Raw genomic sequence first — 21353 nt, 5'->3', positions numbered from 1 at the left:
CGCCTGTACCGCAATATGCCTTGGGAAGACCTAGATCTCACGCCGACACCCTTTGTAGGGCAAAGATGTAGACATTACCAGCCGAAGCGGCTTACGGCAAGAATCTGCCTTGGAAACTTTGATTTCCAGGGTTGTGTGTTCTCGCGGGCGAAATAGTTACCATCCTATCCCTAGGCCAGAGCCAAGTATCTCAAGAGATCCACGAGGACCTGGTAATAGCTCAGAGGGTATTCTCAACCACAGCGGATACCACTAGCAAATCCTAAGTATGGTGGGCGAGCCGAACATCTTGTAAAGAAAGTAGCATTGATGCGTCCGGCCTACCTTCCAATAGCTTCAATCATACCATCAAGTATTCCGCAACGAATGTTTGAATCGGATGTTGTTGAATCGTTCTGATATTGTCCATAAACCAATGCAATGATCTAGGCCTGATTAGGAAGAGCAATATCCGGCGGCCCCGGATTTTTCTGCTTCTGATGTCCTTAATTCCGCTCATTTCTCACATGCCCACTCTTCTGGAACAACCGTTTGATGCCGTCTGGACAGCGGAGTAGTCCAATTTGCGGTTGGCGGCACCGCAGGGTGCAGCTGCAGTGTTCCCAAGGTTCGTGTGCTTCGATCTTGGGGCGGGATTGCATATGCTGTCAGGGGTTGCATCCGACAAACACAGAAGGAGGGAAAGAAGCAAACAACAGCCAAGTTGCCAAAACTGAACAACTGGACGTTCCTCCCATAGATATCCTTGGGCATCCACAGTTCCCTGATGATTTTGGCAGGCGTGATCATGCCGGCAACGTTGAAAGACAAAGTCCGCGACTATTGAATAATTGACCCGCTTCCCCTTTTAGTGCGGAAAAAGAAGCCCAAGAACCCCCTTTCGAACGTCTCAAGTTTGTTCTCGCCTGCAGATCGGTCACGATCTCTAATTTCGTTCCTCTGCCGAGGATTCGTCCCTATTTTTGTTCTTGTTAATCTGTTGCTTCTCTTCCCTGTGACAACTGTCCTCTTTTCAAGTTCTTTTCTATACTTGACACACATCTGCTACAGTCCTCGTATGAACCAAGACACTGTGTCTGATCGACGTGGAAATGGAGGATCCGGCCGAGTTTAAATCAAGAGCCCCTCCTGTCCGAGACTCCTCGCCGTCTCCTTCTGTTTCCCCGACCCCCGCCATTTCATCGTGCCCGTCCCCAGATCGTACGTTCTCTACAGTTTCCTCGCTATCGACATCTTCCACCGCATCGGGCGATGCCAGATCCTCGATTTCAGTCTCCACGCGGAGACGGGGGTATATCCGCCCACAGGGAGCAGAATTCGCCGCGTCTGCAAGAAATAGGGAAAGTGTGATGAGTCTGGGCAGCATTGCACATCTGCAGTACTACTTTGCTCGGACGGGGTTACTAGAGGGCCGAGGCGGGAATAGTCGAGAATACAAGAAGAAGAACAAGAGCGCGGACGATGTCCCTCAGCTGCTTCTCACTCCGAATGCCCGATTCACCGACGACTTGACTCTCAGCCCGACGGAGGAAGATGCTGCCCATATAGGAGAAGAGGGGTTCGATGACGGCGAGGTCATGCTCCCGCCAACTGTGAGCACCTACAGCATAAAGACCCACTATATTCCGCCACCACCAGATTTGCTGCAATTGCGAAGGGATCTCTTAAATGCGATATGGAAGGCACAGAAAGAAATCGACTCGATAACCCAGGATGAACCTTGTCCAGAGCTGCTACCCCCGCGAATCCATCTCCCGCCGGACGCTAATACCGACTCGGAAGATGATTCACAACGTCAGGCGGATATGGTTGCAGCACGCAAGGGTTGGGACGAAATCCAGGGAATGCGTATTCTGGACGTCGTTACCCTCGCGATTCGTGCAGCAAAAATCTATTATACGACCCACGAGTACCCGGAGCGGCTGGCGTCCATCAAAAGCGAACGCGAAATTAGACAGGAGCTATTCAGTGTATTGGAGGTCTTGAAACGATGGGCAGGGCGCAACTTTGAGGGTGGGCTTCAAGAGGAAGAGCGGACAGCAGTACAAGGCTGGATGTCCGATGTGCGCGATATGCTTTCCAAGGAGGCGCAGCTTGAAGATGCGGAAGTCAAGGAGCGAGCAGGTTGGGTCTGGATTGAGGGTGATTGGACAGGCCGGGAACGGCAACGGGAAGAGGCGTTTCTAGCCAGTTTGAGAGGATCGGATTCACCGTTGCCAGCTTGGACAGCTCCAGAGAACGGCTCATTACCGTCCGCGTTTCTCGAGCAGCTCCGTGACGGGCGTGACCTGGTACGGTTACATAACCTGGGCGTTAAGAAGTCCAAGCGACCGTTTGGCGAAATCAAGTCTTTCCATGAAGACGTTGCCAAGCCATATCGGCGTGCAGACAACCTTCGTTACTGGATCAAGGCAGCCGAACTCCGGTGGGAGACAAAGCTGGAGATGGACGTGATGGGAGTGGTCTACGGCAGCAGCGACGACGCGTGGCACCAGTTCGACAAGGCGATCATGGGCTGGTGTAAAGCTGTCCGGGAAGAACTCTCCCAAGATCTGCGGGTCTTGAGAAGACGGGCGACTGCTGCCAGTATTGACGGTCTGCTCGTCCGCATTTCATGACAGCTCCCCGCGTGTGTCTTGTCTATCGGTGCGCGATGTCTTGGATGGGAAGGAGTTGATTTGGACCATGTATTATTTGTTTCTTTCGGATGACGTTTGTTTGCAGCTCCACACTGCCTGTACTTTGATACCCCTTACTCGGCTGTGACGGTTTGTTAGATTCCGGTGTTTGTTCCTATGCACGGTTGTATATTTGGTTCCATTGCTTTGCATTACACCTCTCCATGATTGGCAGACTAGGTTAATTTTCGTCTCCATCTATGTATATATCAAATGTTTACTTTTCTACTAGCCAAGAATCAATGAAATCAAAGTCGGTTGACTCGGACAAGCTGGAGAGTGATACCATGAGTGAGGCATGCTCGGTTCCAGGTTTTCAGGAATGCACTCCTCCAGAACTACTACACAATATTTCCTCGGCAGGAATTAAAAGGGCAGAAAATAATCGGTTGCGAAGGAAAGAGCGCAGAAAGGAGATAAGGTGAGTCTCCTGAATTGGACCCTTCAAGGAGCTCACTATTGGAATCCAGGGCTCTGGTGGGCGACGATCAGCAAATTGTCAGGAAATGTAAGGAAAATGTAATTAAAAGAAATGAACTCTTCTGCCTCCGGTTCTTCCCTTCGGTCATCACTTTTAATGTTTCTTCGCCTTCTGAATTGAATCTGAGTACGAACAGAGTACCATGTAGGCTGAGACTCTCTTCAAAGAACAGCTCATCGTCTCATCACCCCACTCCCACCAAGCCTCAGTGTCAGACCCAGAGCACAGCACAGCACAGAGGTGCTAGTCAAAGGGGCATACTTCGGCCACAAAACATTCTTCAGCCGTCTCAACTCCTCTCACCTCTCTCTATCACTTCCTCACCAGACTTCCAGTTCTCTAGCCCACCAGTCTATCCGGGCTAGAGAGGTGTGGACGTACCCATGCGCGCCATCTTTTCCGCGTCGACAGCCACCTCGGAACTGCCAGACACGTCCACGACCACGTCGCAAGTTTCTCCTCCGCCACCAGCAGCGCCCTCAGTTTCCGTCTCTCCCGCAGATGAGCCCACCGCACCACGCCGGATCAAATCGAAATCATCGCTACGAAGCATTCGCAGTATAGGAAGCAGTAGCGTGCACGAGGACGACTACGACGATAACGACCAATCCGATAAGTCGCTTATTCGCCCGTCCATCCTCCGTCGCCTGTCGCCCGGCCTAGCTGCCCGCGTCAAGCTACTCGACGGTAGTGCCAAAACAGCATCCTCCACCCGCAACTACGGAGCTGTCGGTCGCATTCCTGAGGAACATCTGAAGGAGTTGGACAGTCTGCACCAAAACCTTTCGGTCAAAATCGAAAAAAGAGGTCGCGTGTGGAATGGAATACAGCTAATCGGCAAGCCCCAAAATAAACAACAACTCCAGCAGTCAGCGTTGGACGTGCCTGAACCGGACCCGGTCGCGGATTATATCCCTGGGTCAGAGCAGGACGTCCCGCCGCCACCATCCGACCGTGACATTACAGAGGAGGTAGAGGTGGAAGACATTCCAACAGCCATGTCTGTGGTTGAGTCAGCCCCAGCGCCGCTGGGTCCCGAACTAGGTGATTCTAACGTGGGAGACCAGACAGAAGGCCAGACAGATTTCGAAAAGTATATCCAAAAGACCAGCGAGCTCGAAGCCAACGACGCGCCCCCTCCGCCGCCGAAAGACTCTCCCCCTCCTCAGTCGAGCGCGTCGTCACAAAGTCAGTCATATTTCAATCCGAGAGGCCTGCAACGCACAGAATCCATTTACTCCTTCTCCCGGGCCTCCTTTAGCAACCAGATTCAACAACTTACCTCCATCACCCTTCCTCAACCCTCGTCGCTTGCAGCTAGTATCGCTTCAATATCCAACGCTCCAAATGCCGTTAAAGCGCTGAGTGGCGCCTCGGAACAAATTCAGATATGGATCAGAAAGGCCTCGGATGTGCTCAGTGGACTAGACGCGGAAGATGATGTCGAATGGGCTGCGGCTGGTGGGCGAGATGGCCTTGATGGTGTCGATAAGGCGATTACAAAGTTTGAGAGTTTGGTGAACGTCTACGTAAAAGCCATCGAAGCGGTGCAACTTCGTGACGACATCGCTAATGTCAGCACCGACAGCCTGGAGACGATCGTTGCACAAATGGACGCCATCTTACGGAGCTGGGCCCAAATCAAGTCGCGACTTCGAACCATCAAGGAGCAGGTCGAACTGGCCATGGAGTGGGAGGAGCTGTGGAGCAGCGTCCTAGGCGAGGTGGGCAAAGAGATTGACAACTTGGACCGCCTCATCTTCGACATGGAGGAGAAGCGACACTTTAATCTATCAAGCGAAGAGCATACGGGGATGGACATCAATGAGCTGGAGACGATTGTGGAAGAGACACCGTCCAGTGGGACACGCAACAGACGTTCCAGTGTAGGGTCCCTGTTCACCCCTCCCTCCGCCATGGCCCCTCCTATGATTCAAACTCCCCAGAACGACACCAACCACACAGAACTCATCGGTCTCTTCGCCCGACTGCAACCGTTGCGCGCTTCTCTTGACTTTTTGCCCATGAGACTGTCCATGTTTCAGTCGCGCGCGGAACGTATCTTTCCCTCTGCCTGTGCGGAATTGGAAGACCGTCGTGACCGACTTGAAAAGGGCTACCAAGCTGTCGAAGCAGATGCCGAGGCGTTGCAGAAGGAGCTGATTGAGGACCGGTGGATCATTGTATTCAGGAATGCTGGCTCGCAGGCGCAAAAGATGTTTGAGTCTGTTGAGCGAAGTATCTTGAAGCTACAAGAGGGTCTCGAAACGGGAATGCACCTTCACAATCCTAGTGGGCTCACCAAGCGAATAGAGAGCTATGAGGCTAAGAAGCAACACTACATTCCTGCAATCGAGCGGGTGGTTTCAATCATTCAAAAGGGAGTCAACGATAGGCTGACGGTGAACGGCGAAATTATACGTCTGTTGCAAAAGATGAGCAACAAGGTTGACGCCCTCAAGGCTAGCATCAAGGTGATGGATTCCTCACTTGAAGATGTCCAACACCTGCGAACCCAGCATATGCGCGACTCCATCTCCAGTATCCTCACAATGGATAGTCCAGCTACGGGTAGTGTTGTTGACACCCCGGGTAGCTCACCAGCTTCTTCGATCGTGATGACTCCTGCAAATAAGCCTGGTGCTTTAGGATCGTCAAGCCGGCGCGGTAGCTCTGTGGGCTCCAATGCTCGAGCGCCGTTGTCAGGCCGCAGAGTTTCAGGGCTACCGCAGCCATCTTCCACCTTGACGGGGAGAAAATCAAGCATCCCTAGGACTAGCCTGACAGCTCCATCTCCGAAACCGAATGGTCTGACTACACCTACACCAGCTACGCGAAAGAGCTCACGACCCGTTCTTTCTCCCGCCATGCTTAACCGCCCACGTTGGAATGGCAGTGTAAACACTCACGATCTGGAAGTCGGGCACGTGCACAAAAACCTGTCACCCTCACTACGCAATTCATCCCTGCCCAGTCGTATTACCCGCCCATCGTCGACGGTCCCAAGCCCAACCCGTCGGGATATGTCTGCGTCTCCCGCACCGGGTACCGGCAGGCCCGCCAGTCGTGTGTCCAGCCGCCTGGCTTCACGCAGCCCAGGGCGCACGGCGTCTCCCATATTCAGTCGATCTCTTCTGGATCCTCCTCCTTACAGCAAACTGACACGACCACCCGGAGCAGAAAACATGAACAATGCGCCCCGCAGCCGACAGAGCTATGCAGGAACGTCTTTCAGCCGCAGTGTCTCGCACGACAAGGACCGGGGTCCAGACAGCCCAACAAGTGTCGCACGCCCTGGCACGGCGCTTGGACATTCGGGTAGCCGCCGCATCAGCCTGCTCCCTCTTCCCAGAGGCTCCGCTCGCAAGGACATCACGCCTGCCACTCGGAGCAAACTGGCAGACCGACCTCCATGGAGAGGCTAAGACTAATTCGCGGGCCGAAGTCTGGTTTATATTCCGTGCTATTTATTTCATCTTCACCTGTGTATTATCTCATGGTCATATTTCGAGTTGCCAGATTGCTTCGATGATTCCCCTTTCGCACTGATACCTCAGGCTGTTGATTAGCGCAATGTATATCTTCATATTCATCATACCAGGTGTACGGAGTATCCAATTTGTCAATTTAAGCCTTGTCTGTCTCCTTATCTACCTTTCCTGTTAAGTCCTTCCCGATAATCAACGCATCAACCAACTCCTCACTATTCGCCAATCTCGCGGCTCCCGGCACGCGGCCGATAACGCTGAACCCAAGCTTCTCCCAGATCTTGACCGAGGCCACGTTGTTCTCGAAGACGAGGTTGAAGACGGAGTATTTGTAGCCCTGGATAATCAGTCAGCCGCTTTCACCGCTGGATGTAGCCTAGGCAAGCCAGGGCCGGAAAGAGAGTGGAGGCATACCAGCCACGGCGCAAACTGCAGATACGCCTTGCCCATGACAATACCGACACCTTGATTCCTCGCCGCCCCCGTCGTCAAGAATCCAGCGTTGCATACGTGCGAGCAGCGGCCTGGCCCGAGGTGTTAACACATCTATCCTCTGAGAATACCTACGTTGGATCTATAGAAAAGGAAGGAACATACCGGGATAATTCGGCTTAATATAAAACGTCCCCAGACACTCCCTCTCCCAATCCCTCTCCTCACTCAATCTTTCGCCACCAGACCCAGAATCAAGAAGCGCAACAACCCCAAAGACCCCAAACCAATACTCCCCGAATTTCTCAAACTCCATCGCCTCCTCCATCGGATACGTACATCCCCTCTCAATCTCCGCCGAGAACTCGGCGTGCAGGAAGCGGAGGAGAGATTGAGGCAGGGATGATGGGCCGTTCGTAATTGGGTACAATGTTACTGCTTTTCCTGTTTTGAGGGTGGTTTTTATGGGAGTGAAGAGATGGGAGGTAGCCTTCAAGGAGTGCAGCATGTGGCGGGGTACAGGGGTGATAGTGGCGGGGTCTTCGAGGATAGAGGGCATGTTGATTGCTCTTCGCTTGCCGAAGAGTTGCTTGTATGGGGAAAGTATGCTAGGAGTGGATGAGTCTGGTTGGCAGTATATAAAGAAAGAAAAATCAAATGTCAAATGTAGGGCGTGGCTAAGATATAGGCTATATATCTCCAATTTCTCCACAGTCGTTATTTTCATGGTTTGTTGAAGTGACTGGGGCGCTTGATTCTCGGATTCTCTCCGGCAATATGGTACTCCAATTTTTGGGCTATATCTGCCATACCAAGTGTAAAGGGAGAATATATACAGTCTTATATACAGCAAGAAGAACTTCAACTCCAATCAACGCGCGCTTTGTATAACGTCCAGAATATCACAGCTCCACTCAATATGCCCGCCAACTAGCATAGATAGCTTACAATACTCAACCAAATGTCACCCTACTCATCGCCCTGTCCATCTTTATTCTTAATCGTCTGCATCAGCTCGTACAACTGACCAAGTTGCTGGTCTACAGTTTTTGGTTAGCCAATTGAGGACTGGCGGGCCTTCAGCAGTACAATACTCACCACTCATCTTATCCAACTTCCCCTTATCGAGCTTCTCTCCAATCCACGAATCTCCCTCAAGCTTCTGCGCATACAACTGCCACTCCGTAAGGAATCCGATCTGTGGTTCCTCACCATATTAGCATCGTCCAACCATACCCGGTCGTCACCACCACTACTTATCTCAGAACAACAGTAAACAGCCGGGGGAGACGTACAATATGCAACGGGTTCTCCGTACTCCGATGCGCGCGGAATTCACTCTTCACGTATGAGTCGCCGAGGATGCGCATCTCGGGATCGAGCTTCTTGCGGTGCACACGGAGGATGCGGCGGTAGAGCGGGATGGGCGGGAGGAGGGCGAGCGCTTCGCTGAGGCTGGAGGCTGAGCCCATTGATGCGGGAGTCGCGTAGAGGAGACGGGTGAATACTCTCATTGTGCTAGTGGTGACGATTTGTTGATTCTTGCCGAGTTGGATTGGGGATTGACGTGATGGTGCGGAGGAGTTGGAGATGCAGGAGCCGCGGTTGAAGCTCAAGCGGAGAAATATTCGTCCTGCGATTTTCTTCCTCTTCTTAATTATTGTCCCGCATCGCGAATCGTTTCTTCACCTTCACCAGCCCGTTAAACCCCGCGCCTACGGCTTCTCACCCTCAACAGGAGCTTCAAGATGCTCCCGACCCCGGACACATCGCACGTCTCCTTTGACACAATCTACGAACCCTCCGAAGACTCGTACCTTTTTCTCGACACCCTCTCCTCCGCGTCCGAGTCCGCATGGCTGAAGTCCCGCTTTACAACCCCGTCTGCATCCCCGCTCCTCCTAGAAGTCGGCTGCGGCTCCGGCGTCGTACTCGGATTCGTGACTGCAAACTCTGAACTCATTTTCGGGCGCCGCGACGTCCTCGCCCTTGCTACGGATGTCAATCGCGATGCGTGCGTTGCAACGCAGAAGACCATCCAGAAGGCTGTGCTTGAGCGGCAGGTAGAAAATCAAGGTGCAGAGACACCAACAGAAGAAACACCGGCGAAAAAACCGACGTCGATAGCATTATCCGCCGTGACAGGCAACCTCACTTCCCCGCTCCGCCCAGGCACAATCGATATCCTCCTCTTCAATCCGCCCTATGTGCCCACAGAAGAATTACCAGAGATCCCCTTTACATCTACCTCTACAACCGCACAAGACACTAGCACAAACCTATCACGAAGCGCCAAATTCGAGCGCGAATCGTACTACCTCTCGCTCACGTATGCTGGGGGCCGTGACGGCATGGAGACAACCGACAAGCTGCTCGAGGCGATCCCGGAGGTGCTGGATCCAAACCGCGGCGTCGCCTATGTGTTGCTCTGTGCTCAGAATCGGCCGGAGGAAGTCAAGAGTCGCATTCGGGGGTGGAAAGGAGGATGGAAGGCCGAGACGGTGGGGAATAGCGGGGTGCAAGCGGGCTGGGAGAAGCTGGTTATTGTGAGGATATGGAGGGATTGAGTACCTTTGGGTTGACCATTTGTTTATAGATATAGACTATCTGTTTGTGTATAACTATGATGAAGTGACGATGCTATGACGGGATGATTGATAGAGTTCTCTTTTATTCGTTCTATTAGACATTGATGAGGATTGATTTGATAAAGGGTTGATCTCGCCCTTCGCCGAGTAATCTGCTCCTCTTTCGTTTTGAACAGTCATGCCGAGCCTTCGTGTGAAGACAGAGAGTGAAGACAGAGAGTTGGAAATACACCATAGCTTTATCCCATCTGTGTCGGAACGAAAAGTCCTCGTCCGGAAGAAGCCCACTTCCTACCTATACTCCTTCCGAGACTCAGCGGACGATGAAGCGGAGATGCTTCCGGTTCCTTTCGCTTCCTTTTCCAGTCAACCACAGTCCAATATCATCGCCGGGGCAAAGAAGCGGTCTCAATCCCACGCACAGACCCACAGACAGGCGCGTCAACCCGACACAAAACGGAAAAGAAAAGACAAACGTAGAAAACAAAAGATGAAAAATCAAACTCCGCATCCGAAAACCCGAATCCGAATCCGAAACCTTGAAGACGCGCACGCCTAGAAACCCCTGCCCCGACCACGACCACGGCCTCTCCCCCTCGGACCCCCGCGTCCCCGGCCACCACCACGTCCACCACGATCGGCCTCCTTGCGCGCCTTGTTCTTCGGCTTGGGTGTATCGTCAATGAGCAGCGTGTCGAGCGGCAGACTGTCGGGCAGGATATAGTAGCGGATCGTCGAGCCGCGGATGTTGATGGTATCGAGGGAAATTGGGTCGCGGCCCTTGGGGGTCATTTTGACGGTGCGGAGAGAGGTATTCATTTGCGGGGAGACGGAGGTGATGGTGCCGTGGAGGATTGTGCCTGTCGTACGTAAGTTTTGTGTTGGTTGAATGGTAGCTTGGTTTGAGATGGACGATTGGTTGACCGAGAAGGGGAAGGACGCACCATTTTTCAACTCGATAGTCACCGTTTCATTGGCGCATTTCATTAAAAATCTGTCATTGTAGTTGTCAGTTTCGGCATTGCAGGAAGGAGGGGCGAGCTTTTGATCAGGTTTCGAGGCGCGATTCAGGATCTGGGATTTTACTTACCGCACGAGCTTCATGGCGGCGATGGGTCTGCGTTCGCGTGATGATAGGAAGAATTGACGAGGACAGCGAGAGTAATACGCGTGCGATGGTCGAAAAGAGCGGTGCCAAGGTGGTGCACTGCTTGATCGGCTTCAGTTGGTTCGTACGTAGATAGTTCCGACATTTCAACATTTCGTCGTCGGAGTCCCTGCAAGCTGGCTGACCGCTAAGTCACGTGATCAGCAGCTCTAACATCCTGCGAGCAGATTACTCCGAACACAGCTCTTGTTATGAGGTATCGTGAGTTAGAAAATTGATTTTTCTAAATGACCATAGACCTGCTACTCGGAAAACGCTCCATGGTATCTTGCGGCCAATAACGAAAGCACTTCAAATCTGACCAACGCCCATATCACTTGTACATAGCAACTCAAATCATAAAACGCCGTGTCGCGCTTTGAAAATAGCAATCTTGTCGTCGTAGAAAAGAATCTCCCGCAATCGGAAGGACACGCGCGATCGGCCATAGTCGTAGTCTGATCCGTCATCATCGTCCAGCGATCGAAGATTGTCCTCCGACATATCCGATTGGTATTCTATCCTACTTTCTTCATCGTCTTCATTCGAATCATCATCATTCGTGTCGGATCCGGTCCAATTCTCTGCCTCTGGGACAAATCCCTCATTGTGCGTATCATCAGTACTCGCAGAATCATATTCGCCGCCCTTACCCTCCAGGATCTCGTAGCATTTGTCCCGTATGCCTATATAGCTGAGATTAATTTCCGGCCGCAGGGTCACGATATCGAGAACCTGCAGCGCAAGCTCTTTGAGCTCAAGTTGAGTTTGGCTCGGACTGATGATGTGAGGAATATGGAGTGCTCGGAGTTGAGAAATATAGGGAAGCCTCTGCAGGAAGTAATGCTAAATTATGTGTCAGCAACGAAAGTAAGTCGTGCGTCAGGAACCCTACCCAGTTGTTGAAGTCAAGCGCCATGGAAAGTTCACTCAGTTTAGACATTCTCCCACTCGTCATGAAAGTAATCATCTCACGATTAAACGTCCATTTCCGACATCGGGCAGTGCTTATCTCAGCGCCCCCGGGAGCTCGTCCGGTGCCATCGACCAACAATTTTCTCAAACTCGACCGGTGTGTACGTATGATGTTACGATAAATGCCCTCGATCTTAACGGCAGAGTCATGTATAGGTGGCCCGTGAAGGAAAACGGTTTCGAGGGTGTTTGGGCGAAGGGTATCTTTGATGAACAATAGCATATAGGGCGAAACGGCATCCGTATGAAGATGTTTGATCTTGAGAGGGTATTCGAGATCTTTGTCTGGCCCGGGCCCCCCTTTCCTGCCGTTTATGAACCCAGTGCGTGGCGATGTAGGGGCAAAACGACGTCGAAGACCTCTCCATAGTTTCTCGTGCCCATCACAACGAAGAATGGTGAGGTTCTTAATGCGGGTCCAATCTAGAGAGTCTAGTAGGACTGACGGAGATATCGATACACGTTCCAATTCGAGACTCTCCAGCTTGAGCAACTGGCGATCAGAGCCAGGCTTAGATGGAGATGCTTGTGTAAAACCCTTCGAGTTCTCTCTCGAGGTTTCAGAATCGAGCGCGCCGACTAGACATGTGTTCTGAGAGTGAGACGAGGTGTTGGTATTTTGTTCAGTAGAAAGTTGCGCGTCGAGCAAATTCTGGAACGGCGCGGAGTCATTGAGTGACGAAGAGGGTGTTTCAACAGTGTCAGCTGGGGTCGATGCCCCTGCCTGTAACACAGTTTCAGGTTCCTTGCCATGTTCAACTTGAATCGGCCCTTCCGGTCTCAATCTGGACCCGTGGGCATGGTAATCGTGCCACCCCAGCGCTACCCCGAGAACTCCACCAGGCTTTGGCCATCCGGGGACGGCAGGAAAAATGGTGTGATTCGCTGTGTGTGAAATATCTCGCGGTTTCCACCAACCTTGCTTGTAAGCCTTCGCCGAGAGGCCAATGCGAAGCTCCCTTAGACAATGTCGCGAGCGTTCGATTAGAACGGCCATTTCTTCAAGATATGACGTCTCATCTATATCGAGGACGCTCAAGCTTTTCAGCGGGGGTAGTATCGACAGCGAAGGATATTCTACATGTCTGTATTTCCCAAAAAGTGCCGAGCTGACATAGGACGGGACCATGGTTTGGGTTTCAGGGAGAGCCAACGAAGATGCAGTGGGGGCTGCTGGTGGAGAGCGAGGTTTGTTCTCAGAATTGTCGTGCCAACGTATCCAGACATTCTCTAGACGGCAATCATGTCCTGGCCGGTCCGCCAATGATGCAAGCGCAATCCACACTTCTCGCACGACACCCGTTGGCATATCCCAAATGAAGGTCTCTAAATTCACCATCCGAGCCACTGCCAAAGCAACGAGTGTCCCGAGCATTTTGCCCGTCTCCTTGGTCACTGAGTACTCCTGGACCCAATCGGACGGACCGTTTCCAATCGAAAACTTGCGTGTGTATTGTGCAAAGTAGTTCCCTCGGCGGATCGGGCGTCCGTTGGCTTCCGAGCGCTGTAGGTAGGGCATACGGCTATTGCATCCACAGTGCGAGCAAGGAGATGGTACAGACGACAAAGGCACTTCACGGAATATGTCTTCTGCTGTAACCAAGGTTGCCAGACCGTATGAAAGCGCGTCCACTCCAGTGGAGTGTCCACTATTTGGAACGGCATCGGGCCAGACTATATCGAACCGTGAATACATCTGTGGGATTGCGAGGGAATGGAGTGCGGAGCAGGTGAGTGCTAGGGAAGTCAAATCATTCGTGTGTATGACCTAGCAGATTTTAAGATACTGGTAAGCATGTCACTCCATGGAAGGTTAGTGTTGAAGCGCATACCAATTTGATGATCTCCTGGAGAATATCCACAGGCAGATCGAGGAGATTCAAAGTCCGCCTTTTCACTGGCTTTATCTCTTCGACAGGTACAGGATCGTGATGCGTTCTACACACAAGTGAAGCCTTGGACTCAGGCTCTGTGCTATTGCTCGGTGGGGAGAACGTCTTCGGCACGATACGTTCAAAACGGGAGTGGTGCTTTAAGGCCGTAGGCTGTTCCTTTAGACATTGTCGTGTCTCTATGTTGAGCTCTTCGTCATCAGCTAGAATGCTGGTAGTGGACGAGGCATCCTCATCATCTTCATCATAGAGCTGATCCAAGTCAGATACAGCTCCGGGATCTGGGTAAGCGCAGCTGAAATCGGTCATAGCGGAAAGATTGAGACTGATGGGAGGCCGGAAGTATAGGATAGGAAGTAGAAGTTAAGGCGATGAGCAGACCAGCTGGCTGAAAGAAAAGGAAAGCCTGCTCCCTGACGCGCGCAGATGGCTTTCAAACCCAGCGATGTCAATGAAATCGACGAGGCTGGATCAAAAACAGTGAGCAATAATTTAGGTATTCCAGTTGCAAGTGGGACCGCAACGCGGCGGGAAGAACTGGAACAGCTGGGCAGAGGCTACCAATCACGATCAAACATCACCAAGGCGGCCAAACGCCAACTCTTCAGTGTCTTGACAAGATGGTCGTGTGAGGTTCCATGTGAAAGATAGGGACTTCTATCTAATCAAATCTTGCTTCACTTCTTGAGTCACCAATTTAAGTGAAGCTGTAGGATGCTTGATGCTTTTTGAAACTAGAAAACTTGAAGGGCTGGTTACTGTGCAGGAACTCCTCCGTCACGACTCAACATCACCTAGTGGGGCAGTAGTGGGGCCTATGAGGTCCCAGGGCGCACGTGCCACTATCGATTCTAGACTAGGGTCTCTTGATATCTGAGCTATGACGAAAAACAAACGCATATCAGATAGAATCTGAAGAAAGGAAGAATGCAAAAGCAAAGCAGCTAAAAGATTCACATCAAACGCAGTATCATGTATGTGGACTCTCATCAGCGTACTGGATCTCGCGAACACGGCCAGCAAAGCCTTCCAAGCCCGAAGACGGGCTAGACCCTTCTGTAGAAGCCAACGCAGACGATGCGCTAGGCATAAGAAGCACCTTGGACCCAATTTCAATCCATTCGACCGATGTAACGAACGAGAACGTAATGTCGATAGTGTCTTGTATTGTGCCATCAGACGAACTGACCACTTTGTTCACTTCAGGCTTCTGGACAGCCTCGCGGCTTTCAGAGTCCGCATCAAAGCTGAAAAACTCCGGTTCTGTTGGCGAAGGCGGGGATGATATAATCTCATCCCCTGCTAAGGCCATGCAGGTCAACTTCACGGTGGTTCGAACATTAGCGACGTAGACTATTGCATTGCCGCCTAGCAAAACAGGTGGGGATAGGGCGGACGAGAATTCGCAGGCTGGGAAGCTCGCCACGAAGCCTGCAAAGCACGACGGAGGGCGAGAAGAGACTATTGATGGACTGAGTAGAACAGCACCTTTTCGGATCTTGCCAAGCCGTGGATTTTGATCGCCGAAATTGGTGCTTAGGGGTTCAATTCCGATGGTGCCAACTTGATCCTGGGTCAGTTTCTGTACCGGGAGCCGAATGTTTCGAACGCTGACGACACGGACATGTTGCCAATGCGCATGAGCTGAGGCAGAAGATCTCCCCGGATACGAACCATGAGGGGATGAGTTTGAGAAGTCGCCTGACGCTGGCCGACTGCGGTATGAGCCGCTTTGTGCGGCGTGGTCCGGGCGTCGGTCCGGACGGAGCCTTTGAGCGGAGGGGCTGTTCCCCAGAGCCGGGCTATTGCCATTTTCCAACTGAGTGCCGGAGACAACAGGCCCAATAACTAGTTCATCACCAACAGAGACAGAACCGTAACGCACTAGGCCACACAGGACCACACCATGTTTCTGCTGTCGTTGCGCTGAATACACTTTGGACGGGGGAATTGCAAATACTTCGTCAACGTCAAAGAGAATTGCTGGCAGCTGGGGGTATGACAATGGTTTCGGCAGGCTAATGTCCCTGAGAGGGGGCCTGGAGGGTATAGGTAGGTATCGAAGCAAAGCATGTAGCTTGCCTATGCCAGAACCATCAACCGCACTTGTGAGTACAATTGGGACTGTGTTGGCCCAATCACCGGTTGTGGATACGAGCTTCTTCGCTTCCTCCGCATCGGCTAATCTTAAGCGCTGCAGGTTTACACCATCCTCGGAGGGATCGGGTTTGACAGGAAGCATAATCGGTTTCTTGCCAGCTGCCTTTAGCGCGGACAGTACCTTGGCGAGGTTAGTTCGCAAACCAGCTCGTGATGCGAGGTCCATTTTTGTGATGACAACAATGACCGGAATCTCCAACTTCATACAAAGCCCCAGGTAAGACAAAGCTAAATTCAAGTCCATGGGTTGCTCTGCAGGGTCAGCGCCGGATCCAAGCGGCATCTCGTCCTCAGAAGTGGCAGAGAGGCACATAAAGACGTAGTGAGGGGCCCAGCTAACAAGCCCTCGCAGAGTGGACTTGAGGTAGCGTACTGAGCCAGGGAGATCCGAGACAAAGGCTAGACGGCCACCTTCTGAAGCTGCATGGATGTCATCCCATGCCGCAACATTTCCGGAAGCGTAGTTGACGACATCAGCACCATTTGAGGAAAGCTTGTTCGCAACATATCCAATAAGTTCATGGGCGACAGAGCTGGTCACTCCCGACGATATTTCATGTCTATGTTTCAACAGACCTAGCCTGCTGGTCCCTCGGCCATTGTCGAGAATAGACGACGTGAGAGTACCCAGAAGCGATGATTTGCCGACAGCATTTGGCCCAGCAATAGACACTCGGATTTGTTCAGTAGCGGAAGAGGAGCCTTCTGATATGGAGTTCGGCTGGGACCCTTCAGTCGACATGTTCTCCAGTAATTCAGCTTTGAGTGAGTCCACGCGGTAATAATCCCAGTCTGGGCTCACCAATGCTTCCGCAACCCAGAGGCTTTCAGTATGCACTTTTCCGGGCTCCTCAGTTCCTAGGTCTTCCACCCATTCGCAATCCCCAACGACTACCCTGCGGAGGACCTCGACTTTGCAGCCCAGGCTTGCGGCCATGGCTTGCAAATTCGTTAAACTTTCTTCCAGCTCGTCATGGATAAGTCCAACAAACGTCCCATCATCCGCGACCCCAATCTCGTACAGAGCCCCTTGACTCTCTTCAAGACCAGGCAGTAGCCGAAGTGGCTTTTGAGTAGCACCCAGTCTTGGTGTTGCCTCTGGTAGAACGGGAAGCACTAGATTGGCCGTTGTTGAAGAGTGAAAGGGGGACGATTGTTGTAGACGCCATAGTAGCTGCGTCGTCAATTGTTGCAGGCGCTGCTGGCGGCTGTCCATTGAACGGGCATGCAGGTATTTTGAATTCGGCTCTTCAACCGACGAAGCTGTTGCGGGGCCAGAGGTGGACAAGCTTGCGCGGGTATGATAAGACCCACCCACGAGATTGCCCGTAGACATTGAAGTATAGGGCCGCCGAGGGCGTAGAAGGAGATGGAGTTTATACTCAGTAGGCCCTTCCTGCGGCTCAGGCTCTAACTTTGAGATGCCATAATCAGACAAAAAATCATGACCCCCACTCTCCAGGTTTGTGCTGGAGCGGGAACGAATGCCCGTGTTTCGAGTTCCAACAACGGTTACTTGCGGGGTCGAAGACCCTGAAGTAGACCATGGCGAGGAGACCCTGGGTGGATCAGGGTCGTACGTAAAAACAGACGCCATCTCCTATCAAGCGTAGAAGGCGCACTGGTAATGAGGAGGCTATCTAGCAAGCAATGCGGTAAATAATTGAATCAAGCAAGTATTCGGACGGTTTCAGGTATGCGAAATCGTAGACGAGATGTATATCGGCAGTGTTTGAGTTCTTGACATATGTTGCGTATTCCAGATAATAGAGTCATCTTGAGCTGAAAACACGGAGGGATTGTCAATTGGGAGAATGAGAACTCGAAGATGGGTCCAGGAACGAGGAACAATATCAGAAATGCTGACAGAAAACCCGGGAGCGGAGGCCAATGGTCAAAGGTGAGCCGGCATTTTGAACGTGAGTCATAAGTGTCTGCGAGTTTTGAAGATGTCTCTTGCAGCGAAGCTTCGTGAGCGCGATTCAGTCATGTGATTTTGGCCTGGGTTGATGTAAGCAGATCACCCCACGTGTGGGGCCGTTGCGGACCCTTGCATTGAAACACATGATGCTGGCTGAAGGATTTCTTCCCACTGGACGAACTTGATGTGCTACCGTTGTCAGGGTGGGTGGCTCTGACAAAAATTCTCGGTCGTCACGGAGAGAGGGCTCATGAAGAGTGTCACGTCCCCTGATGTCGTGACCATTCGACTTCCTTCAATACTTCTTCGAACGCTGCTCTAGCCCCGCGGAGAAGGTACAAGTCTATACTACGACTGACTCATAGTATGGATGTCGCTGCGCAACATTACGAAGAAAAGCATTTATAGGTGTGACTGGCTGTGCAGCAGCATCTGCATGCGCCGGGCAATATGCAAAATTAATTTTTGGCCAAAAGCTAGCCATGCAACTAAGCCTGCGTGGGCCTGTTCCGCGGCTCCTTGGTAAATTCTATTCCAACCGTCATACCCCAATAACACCGAGATCCCGCTAAGCGATCCTGCGCCTTATTACCTTGTCCTATATGTAAATGTAGTGTGTCGTAATGTAGATGTCTGACAAGCCGCCGATGCTCGCGCCCAGCGGTGTCGACTCGAGTGCTGTACTATGTGCAGCTGATCCACGGCCCGTGAGTTAGGGCACCGCAGACAATCATTCCTCCTTATTTGAAGGGTATTGAAGCTCCAGCAGAAATCTTTTGCCAGCCTTTCGTTATGCTTCATTGTCCACACCAACCCTGTATTCTAACGACTCGAGGCGTCTCTCCCAATGCCCTTGCACTTGCCTTGAGCAACGTGGATATTTCTCGCTGTTGTTCGTGTAAAGACAGCACCACAACTGGGGCATTCCGCCTTGGCCACGACACCTGATTTTTCTCGTTGGTGGCGTAACAGGTTGCTAAAAGTCGAAAATTCGCGCCCATTGCATCCGTGATCCCAACATTGTGGTTTCGGCCGGAAACTGATGACTCGAACCTGCTGTTCGGGATCCGTAGATGCTGGAGCAGAATCGGGTGATGAGTAGACTGTCCCCGAGGACATAAGCGGCTGTGGTTGAGGGCTGGCGGCTATCGATCCAGTGTTTGAACTAGTGAATTTGGACTAGATTAGCATATAATGGGACATAAAGGGATTGAATAACAGCACTTACGAGATTGAAGAACCTTGCGCTAAGTAGTATTCTGATTGGTTGACGAGATAAGACGGCGGGCTTCCAAGGATTGTATTAGTGGCACATTTGTCTGAGATTAATCGACCTGAAACTCACGATGAGGTAAACATGTGTTCAGGCATTGGCGAAGAGCTTGTGGGAACCGAGGTGCTCGGAAACGAATATGGTATGGAAGCACTGCCAAAAAGACCCCGTTAATTATGTGCATGTTCTCTAGAGCGAGTGAACTGGCGAGGATCGTACCTTCTAGGGTGATGACGGTTCTGTGAGGCATTCGGGTGTTGTGAATAGAGGTATTGAGATGATGGGGGCCCTGGTTGGTAGTAGCTCTGTGAAGCCGAGTGGTGAGAGGAATATCCGACTTGGTACCCGGGATGTGAAGGTAGGCCATGAGGTTGCGAGAAATTCTGTTGATCCATGGCCATGGAAGAAGGGTGTAGAGGCTGCGGCGAGCGGTGTTGCCAGCCGTAATCTGTGTCGAGTCAGTTTGGAGATGTCATGTAAAAAGCGACGGAGAGCCTGCATTCAACCATACTGGGGGAATTGTGAGCCATAATCTCGTGATGACTTCTTTCGGATATTCCAAAGAATACGAAGCCTGCTAGTCTGGAGACTGTCTCCTGGGCTTCGACGCGCCTTGTCAGGCGTTCGATGGCGTTTTGTCAACTGCTTCTTCGTAACTCGGGTACAGACGATATTCGTCGACTGTAGAGCTTGACAAAGTGCTTCGAGGTCCGGGATTCGCTTGGCTGAACGTTATCTAGGCCTTGTCTTTAGATCCCCGAGCATAGGCTGAATCTCGAGAAATCACGAAGGTGCCCCTCAGGTAAGAAAAGAGAGCTGTCGACCCAAAGGAGGCTGCAGAGCTCTGTAAGATGGCGGCCTGAACTATTGGAGTATTTCCTGACGAAAAATAGCTGATGTCTCACTGTAGAGGATCCAGAATGTCAGCTCCCAACAACAAGAAGAGGCTGATAGTAGTGGCAGGGTGCCAGGGCCTTCGTATTGACGAGGGGCATCAGAGAAACAACGAACAACGCTATCAACAGAAGAAAAAAAAGGAAGAGAACGCTTTCAGCTCCCTGGAAGAAGAGATGGGACAGGCGGATCAAACCGATAAACAGGATCGGGGAGAAACAAGCGGCAACTAACTAAATAGTGGTGAGACGGAGAAGGGAAGGGCATGATGAGTCTACCTTAGATTGGTCCAGCAGATGTCTTCATAAGTTCCTTCAACGCTCGAATCAATAAGCCAAGCTAGAAGTATTGACTCGATTCAACAACACAAGGGAAAGAAAAGGAAGGGACTGGAGCTCAATGGCCACAACACTGGAGTGAAGCCATCCCCGGACTGGTCGACAGCAAGTATTTAAACGTCCCACAAGCCGAACACAACAATAAATCAAATGCCAGGATGAACAAGAAACGAATAAGCGTGAGCCGGAGCCGGACCGAATTAGCTCGTCTCGACGGTATTATTCTTTGGCCGCTCAGCTTACTCGACCTGGTTGACGTTCATGATTCCAGCTGCCTCTGTTAAGTTTGTTTGAAATTACAGCCTCCTTGGCCCTGGCAGTTCGTTTTTTTTATTTTTTATTATTTTATTTTTTTCAAATCGCTGGGTTGGCTCATCGCTTTGCTGCTCAACTTCATCTTCCAAGTCAGGCCTTCTCGTTGTCAACAACCAACCAACTTCCATCTACCGACGCCTCAATTCCTCCATTTCAACGGTCTGTCGACATGCAGCAAGCCGCTTTTCTTTGCTTCTTCCCTCTCCTTTTCTTTTCCCACACTGACCGCCCACGCTCTTTGCGCTTCAATGGCCAAGGGACCTTGCGAGAGATTCCGTTTCCTGACTAGCTTCATGAGGGTTGATCCGGGAAGCTGGAAACTGGATTGATACGACAGCTGATTGGCAGCTCTCGGACCGTCTTTGGGCCAACACATGAATACTTGTGCCTCCTTGTTGCTGTCAGCGTCGGTACCGCGCCGTCGTCTCCCATTTCCTTCTCGACCCGAGCTCCACCAGGCTAGATATTGGCACGAGTCCACTAAAAGTTATCCGGCAAACGGGGACAAGGCTCTGCAGGAGCTTGGTGGAAGACCTGGGGAAATGAGCTCTCCAACGCTCAAAGACTCACCCTCAGGCTCAGCCATGAACAAAAGATTCATGAGAAGAATGGGACATAATTCTATTATTTTCAGCCCCAGATCATACTACTGGAATATGATGACCCACTGGTTGCTGGCTTTAACCCTTTTGTTCTTTAGCCGTTTATCTCTCCAACATTCTACTTTTTTTCTTTTCTTTTCTTTTCTTTTCTTTCTTTTTTTTTTTTTTT

At 51.5% G+C, this 21353-nt stretch overlaps 7 protein-coding genes across 7 annotated transcripts; 2 read left to right on the top strand and 5 right to left on the bottom strand.

Moving 5' to 3' along the window:
• Positions 1–1091: 1091 nt before the first annotated feature.
• On the top strand, positions 1092–6584 carry BJX68DRAFT_251396 (KAR9 family protein; the record flags this gene model as incomplete). Its single annotated transcript, XM_071042379.1, has 3 exons — positions 1092–2558; positions 3525–6184; positions 6314–6584. 3 exons carry the CDS (start codon positions 1092–1094, stop codon positions 6582–6584), a joined length of 4398 nt encoding a protein of 1465 aa, XP_070905380.1.
• Positions 6585–6685: 101 nt separating this feature from the next.
• Positions 6686–7805, bottom strand: BJX68DRAFT_492 (GNAT family N-acetyltransferase). The gene is made up of 3 exons (XM_071049266.1): positions 7245–7805; positions 7062–7171; positions 6686–6984 (listed from the first exon to the last, which is right to left on the bottom strand). The coding sequence occupies exons 1-3, from the start codon at positions 7636–7638 to the stop codon at positions 6787–6789; spliced, it is 702 nt and encodes a 233-aa protein (XP_070905379.1). The 5' UTR covers positions 7639–7805; the 3' UTR covers positions 6686–6786.
• A 19-nt stretch (positions 7806–7824) lies between these two features.
• Positions 7825–8736, bottom strand: BJX68DRAFT_222153 (succinate dehydrogenase assembly factor 3). Its single transcript, XM_071037940.1, has 3 exons — positions 8375–8736; positions 8178–8277; positions 7825–8119 (listed from the first exon to the last, which is right to left on the bottom strand). The coding sequence occupies exons 1-3, from the start codon at positions 8591–8593 to the stop codon at positions 8049–8051; spliced, it is 390 nt and encodes a 129-aa protein (XP_070905378.1). The 5' UTR covers positions 8594–8736; the 3' UTR covers positions 7825–8048.
• A 14-nt stretch (positions 8737–8750) lies between these two features.
• Positions 8751–9663, top strand: BJX68DRAFT_222152 (S-adenosylmethionine-dependent methyltransferase). The gene has a single exon (XM_071037939.1). The coding sequence runs from the start codon at positions 8828–8830 to the stop codon at positions 9644–9646; it is 819 nt and encodes a 272-aa protein (XP_070905377.1). The 5' UTR covers positions 8751–8827; the 3' UTR covers positions 9647–9663.
• A 559-nt stretch (positions 9664–10222) lies between these two features.
• On the bottom strand, positions 10223–10771 carry BJX68DRAFT_260126 (mRNA splicing protein SMD1; the record flags this gene model as incomplete). Its single annotated transcript, XM_071043830.1, has 3 exons — positions 10223–10527; positions 10612–10661; positions 10758–10771. 3 exons carry the CDS (start codon positions 10769–10771, stop codon positions 10223–10225), a joined length of 369 nt encoding a protein of 122 aa, XP_070905376.1.
• Positions 10772–11040: 269 nt separating this feature from the next.
• Positions 11041–14162, bottom strand: BJX68DRAFT_222148 (uncharacterized protein). Its single transcript, XM_071037938.1, has 3 exons — positions 13622–14162; positions 11710–13557; positions 11041–11660 (listed from the first exon to the last, which is right to left on the bottom strand). Exons 1-3 carry the CDS (start codon positions 13988–13990, stop codon positions 11172–11174), a joined length of 2706 nt encoding a protein of 901 aa, XP_070905375.1. The 5' UTR covers positions 13991–14162; the 3' UTR covers positions 11041–11171.
• Positions 14163–17765, bottom strand: BJX68DRAFT_222147 (uncharacterized protein). Its single transcript, XM_071037937.1, has one exon. The coding sequence runs from the start codon at positions 17436–17438 to the stop codon at positions 14652–14654; it is 2787 nt and encodes a 928-aa protein (XP_070905374.1). The 5' UTR covers positions 17439–17765; the 3' UTR covers positions 14163–14651.
• Between the last annotated feature and the right edge of the window lie 3588 nt (positions 17766–21353).

This window comes from Aspergillus pseudodeflectus (assembly GCF_044049435.1).
Source record: "Aspergillus pseudodeflectus strain CBS 756.74 chromosome Unknown BJX68scaffold_1, whole genome shotgun sequence".
NCBI classification, from domain to species: Eukaryota; Fungi; Ascomycota; class Eurotiomycetes; order Eurotiales; family Aspergillaceae; genus Aspergillus; species Aspergillus pseudodeflectus.
This window is presented reverse-complemented; position numbering and strand designations above follow the sequence as displayed.

What these genes read in the sequence shown, in the direction of transcription:
- BJX68DRAFT_222147 (XM_071037937.1), bottom strand. Translation starts at nt 17,438, where the DNA reads ATGGCGTCTGTTTTTACGTACGACCCTGATCCACCCAGGGTCTCCTCG.
- BJX68DRAFT_492 (XM_071049266.1), bottom strand. Translation starts at nt 7,638, where the DNA reads ATGCCCTCTATCCTCGAAGACCCCGCCACTATCACCCCTGTACCCCGC. An exon ending in TATTAAGCCGAATTATCCCG is followed by an intron (nt 7,172 to 7,244) that starts GTATGTTCCTTC and finishes ACCTCGGGCCAG; the next exon opens with GCCGCTGCTCGCACGTATGC. An exon ending in TGCAGTTTGCGCCGTGGCTG is followed by an intron (nt 6,985 to 7,061) that starts GTATGCCTCCAC and finishes CTGATTATCCAG; the next exon opens with GGCTACAAATACTCCGTCTT.
- BJX68DRAFT_222152 (XM_071037939.1), top strand. Translation starts at nt 8,828, where the DNA reads ATGCTCCCGACCCCGGACACATCGCACGTCTCCTTTGACACAATCTAC.
- BJX68DRAFT_222148 (XM_071037938.1), bottom strand. Translation starts at nt 13,990, where the DNA reads ATGACCGATTTCAGCTGCGCTTACCCAGATCCCGGAGCTGTATCTGAC. An exon ending in TCCAGGAGATCATCAAATTG is followed by an intron (nt 13,558 to 13,621) that starts GTATGCGCTTCA and finishes AAAATCTGCTAG; the next exon opens with GTCATACACACGAATGATTT. An exon ending in CGCTTGACTTCAACAACTGG is followed by an intron (nt 11,661 to 11,709) that starts GTAGGGTTCCTG and finishes CACATAATTTAG; the next exon opens with CATTACTTCCTGCAGAGGCT.
- BJX68DRAFT_222153 (XM_071037940.1), bottom strand. Translation starts at nt 8,593, where the DNA reads ATGAGAGTATTCACCCGTCTCCTCTACGCGACTCCCGCATCAATGGGC. An exon ending in CGGAGAACCCGTTGCATATT is followed by an intron (nt 8,278 to 8,374) that starts GTACGTCTCCCC and finishes GAGGAACCACAG; the next exon opens with ATCGGATTCCTTACGGAGTG. An exon ending in GAAGTTGGATAAGATGAGTG is followed by an intron (nt 8,120 to 8,177) that starts GTGAGTATTGTA and finishes CAAAAACTGTAG; the next exon opens with ACCAGCAACTTGGTCAGTTG.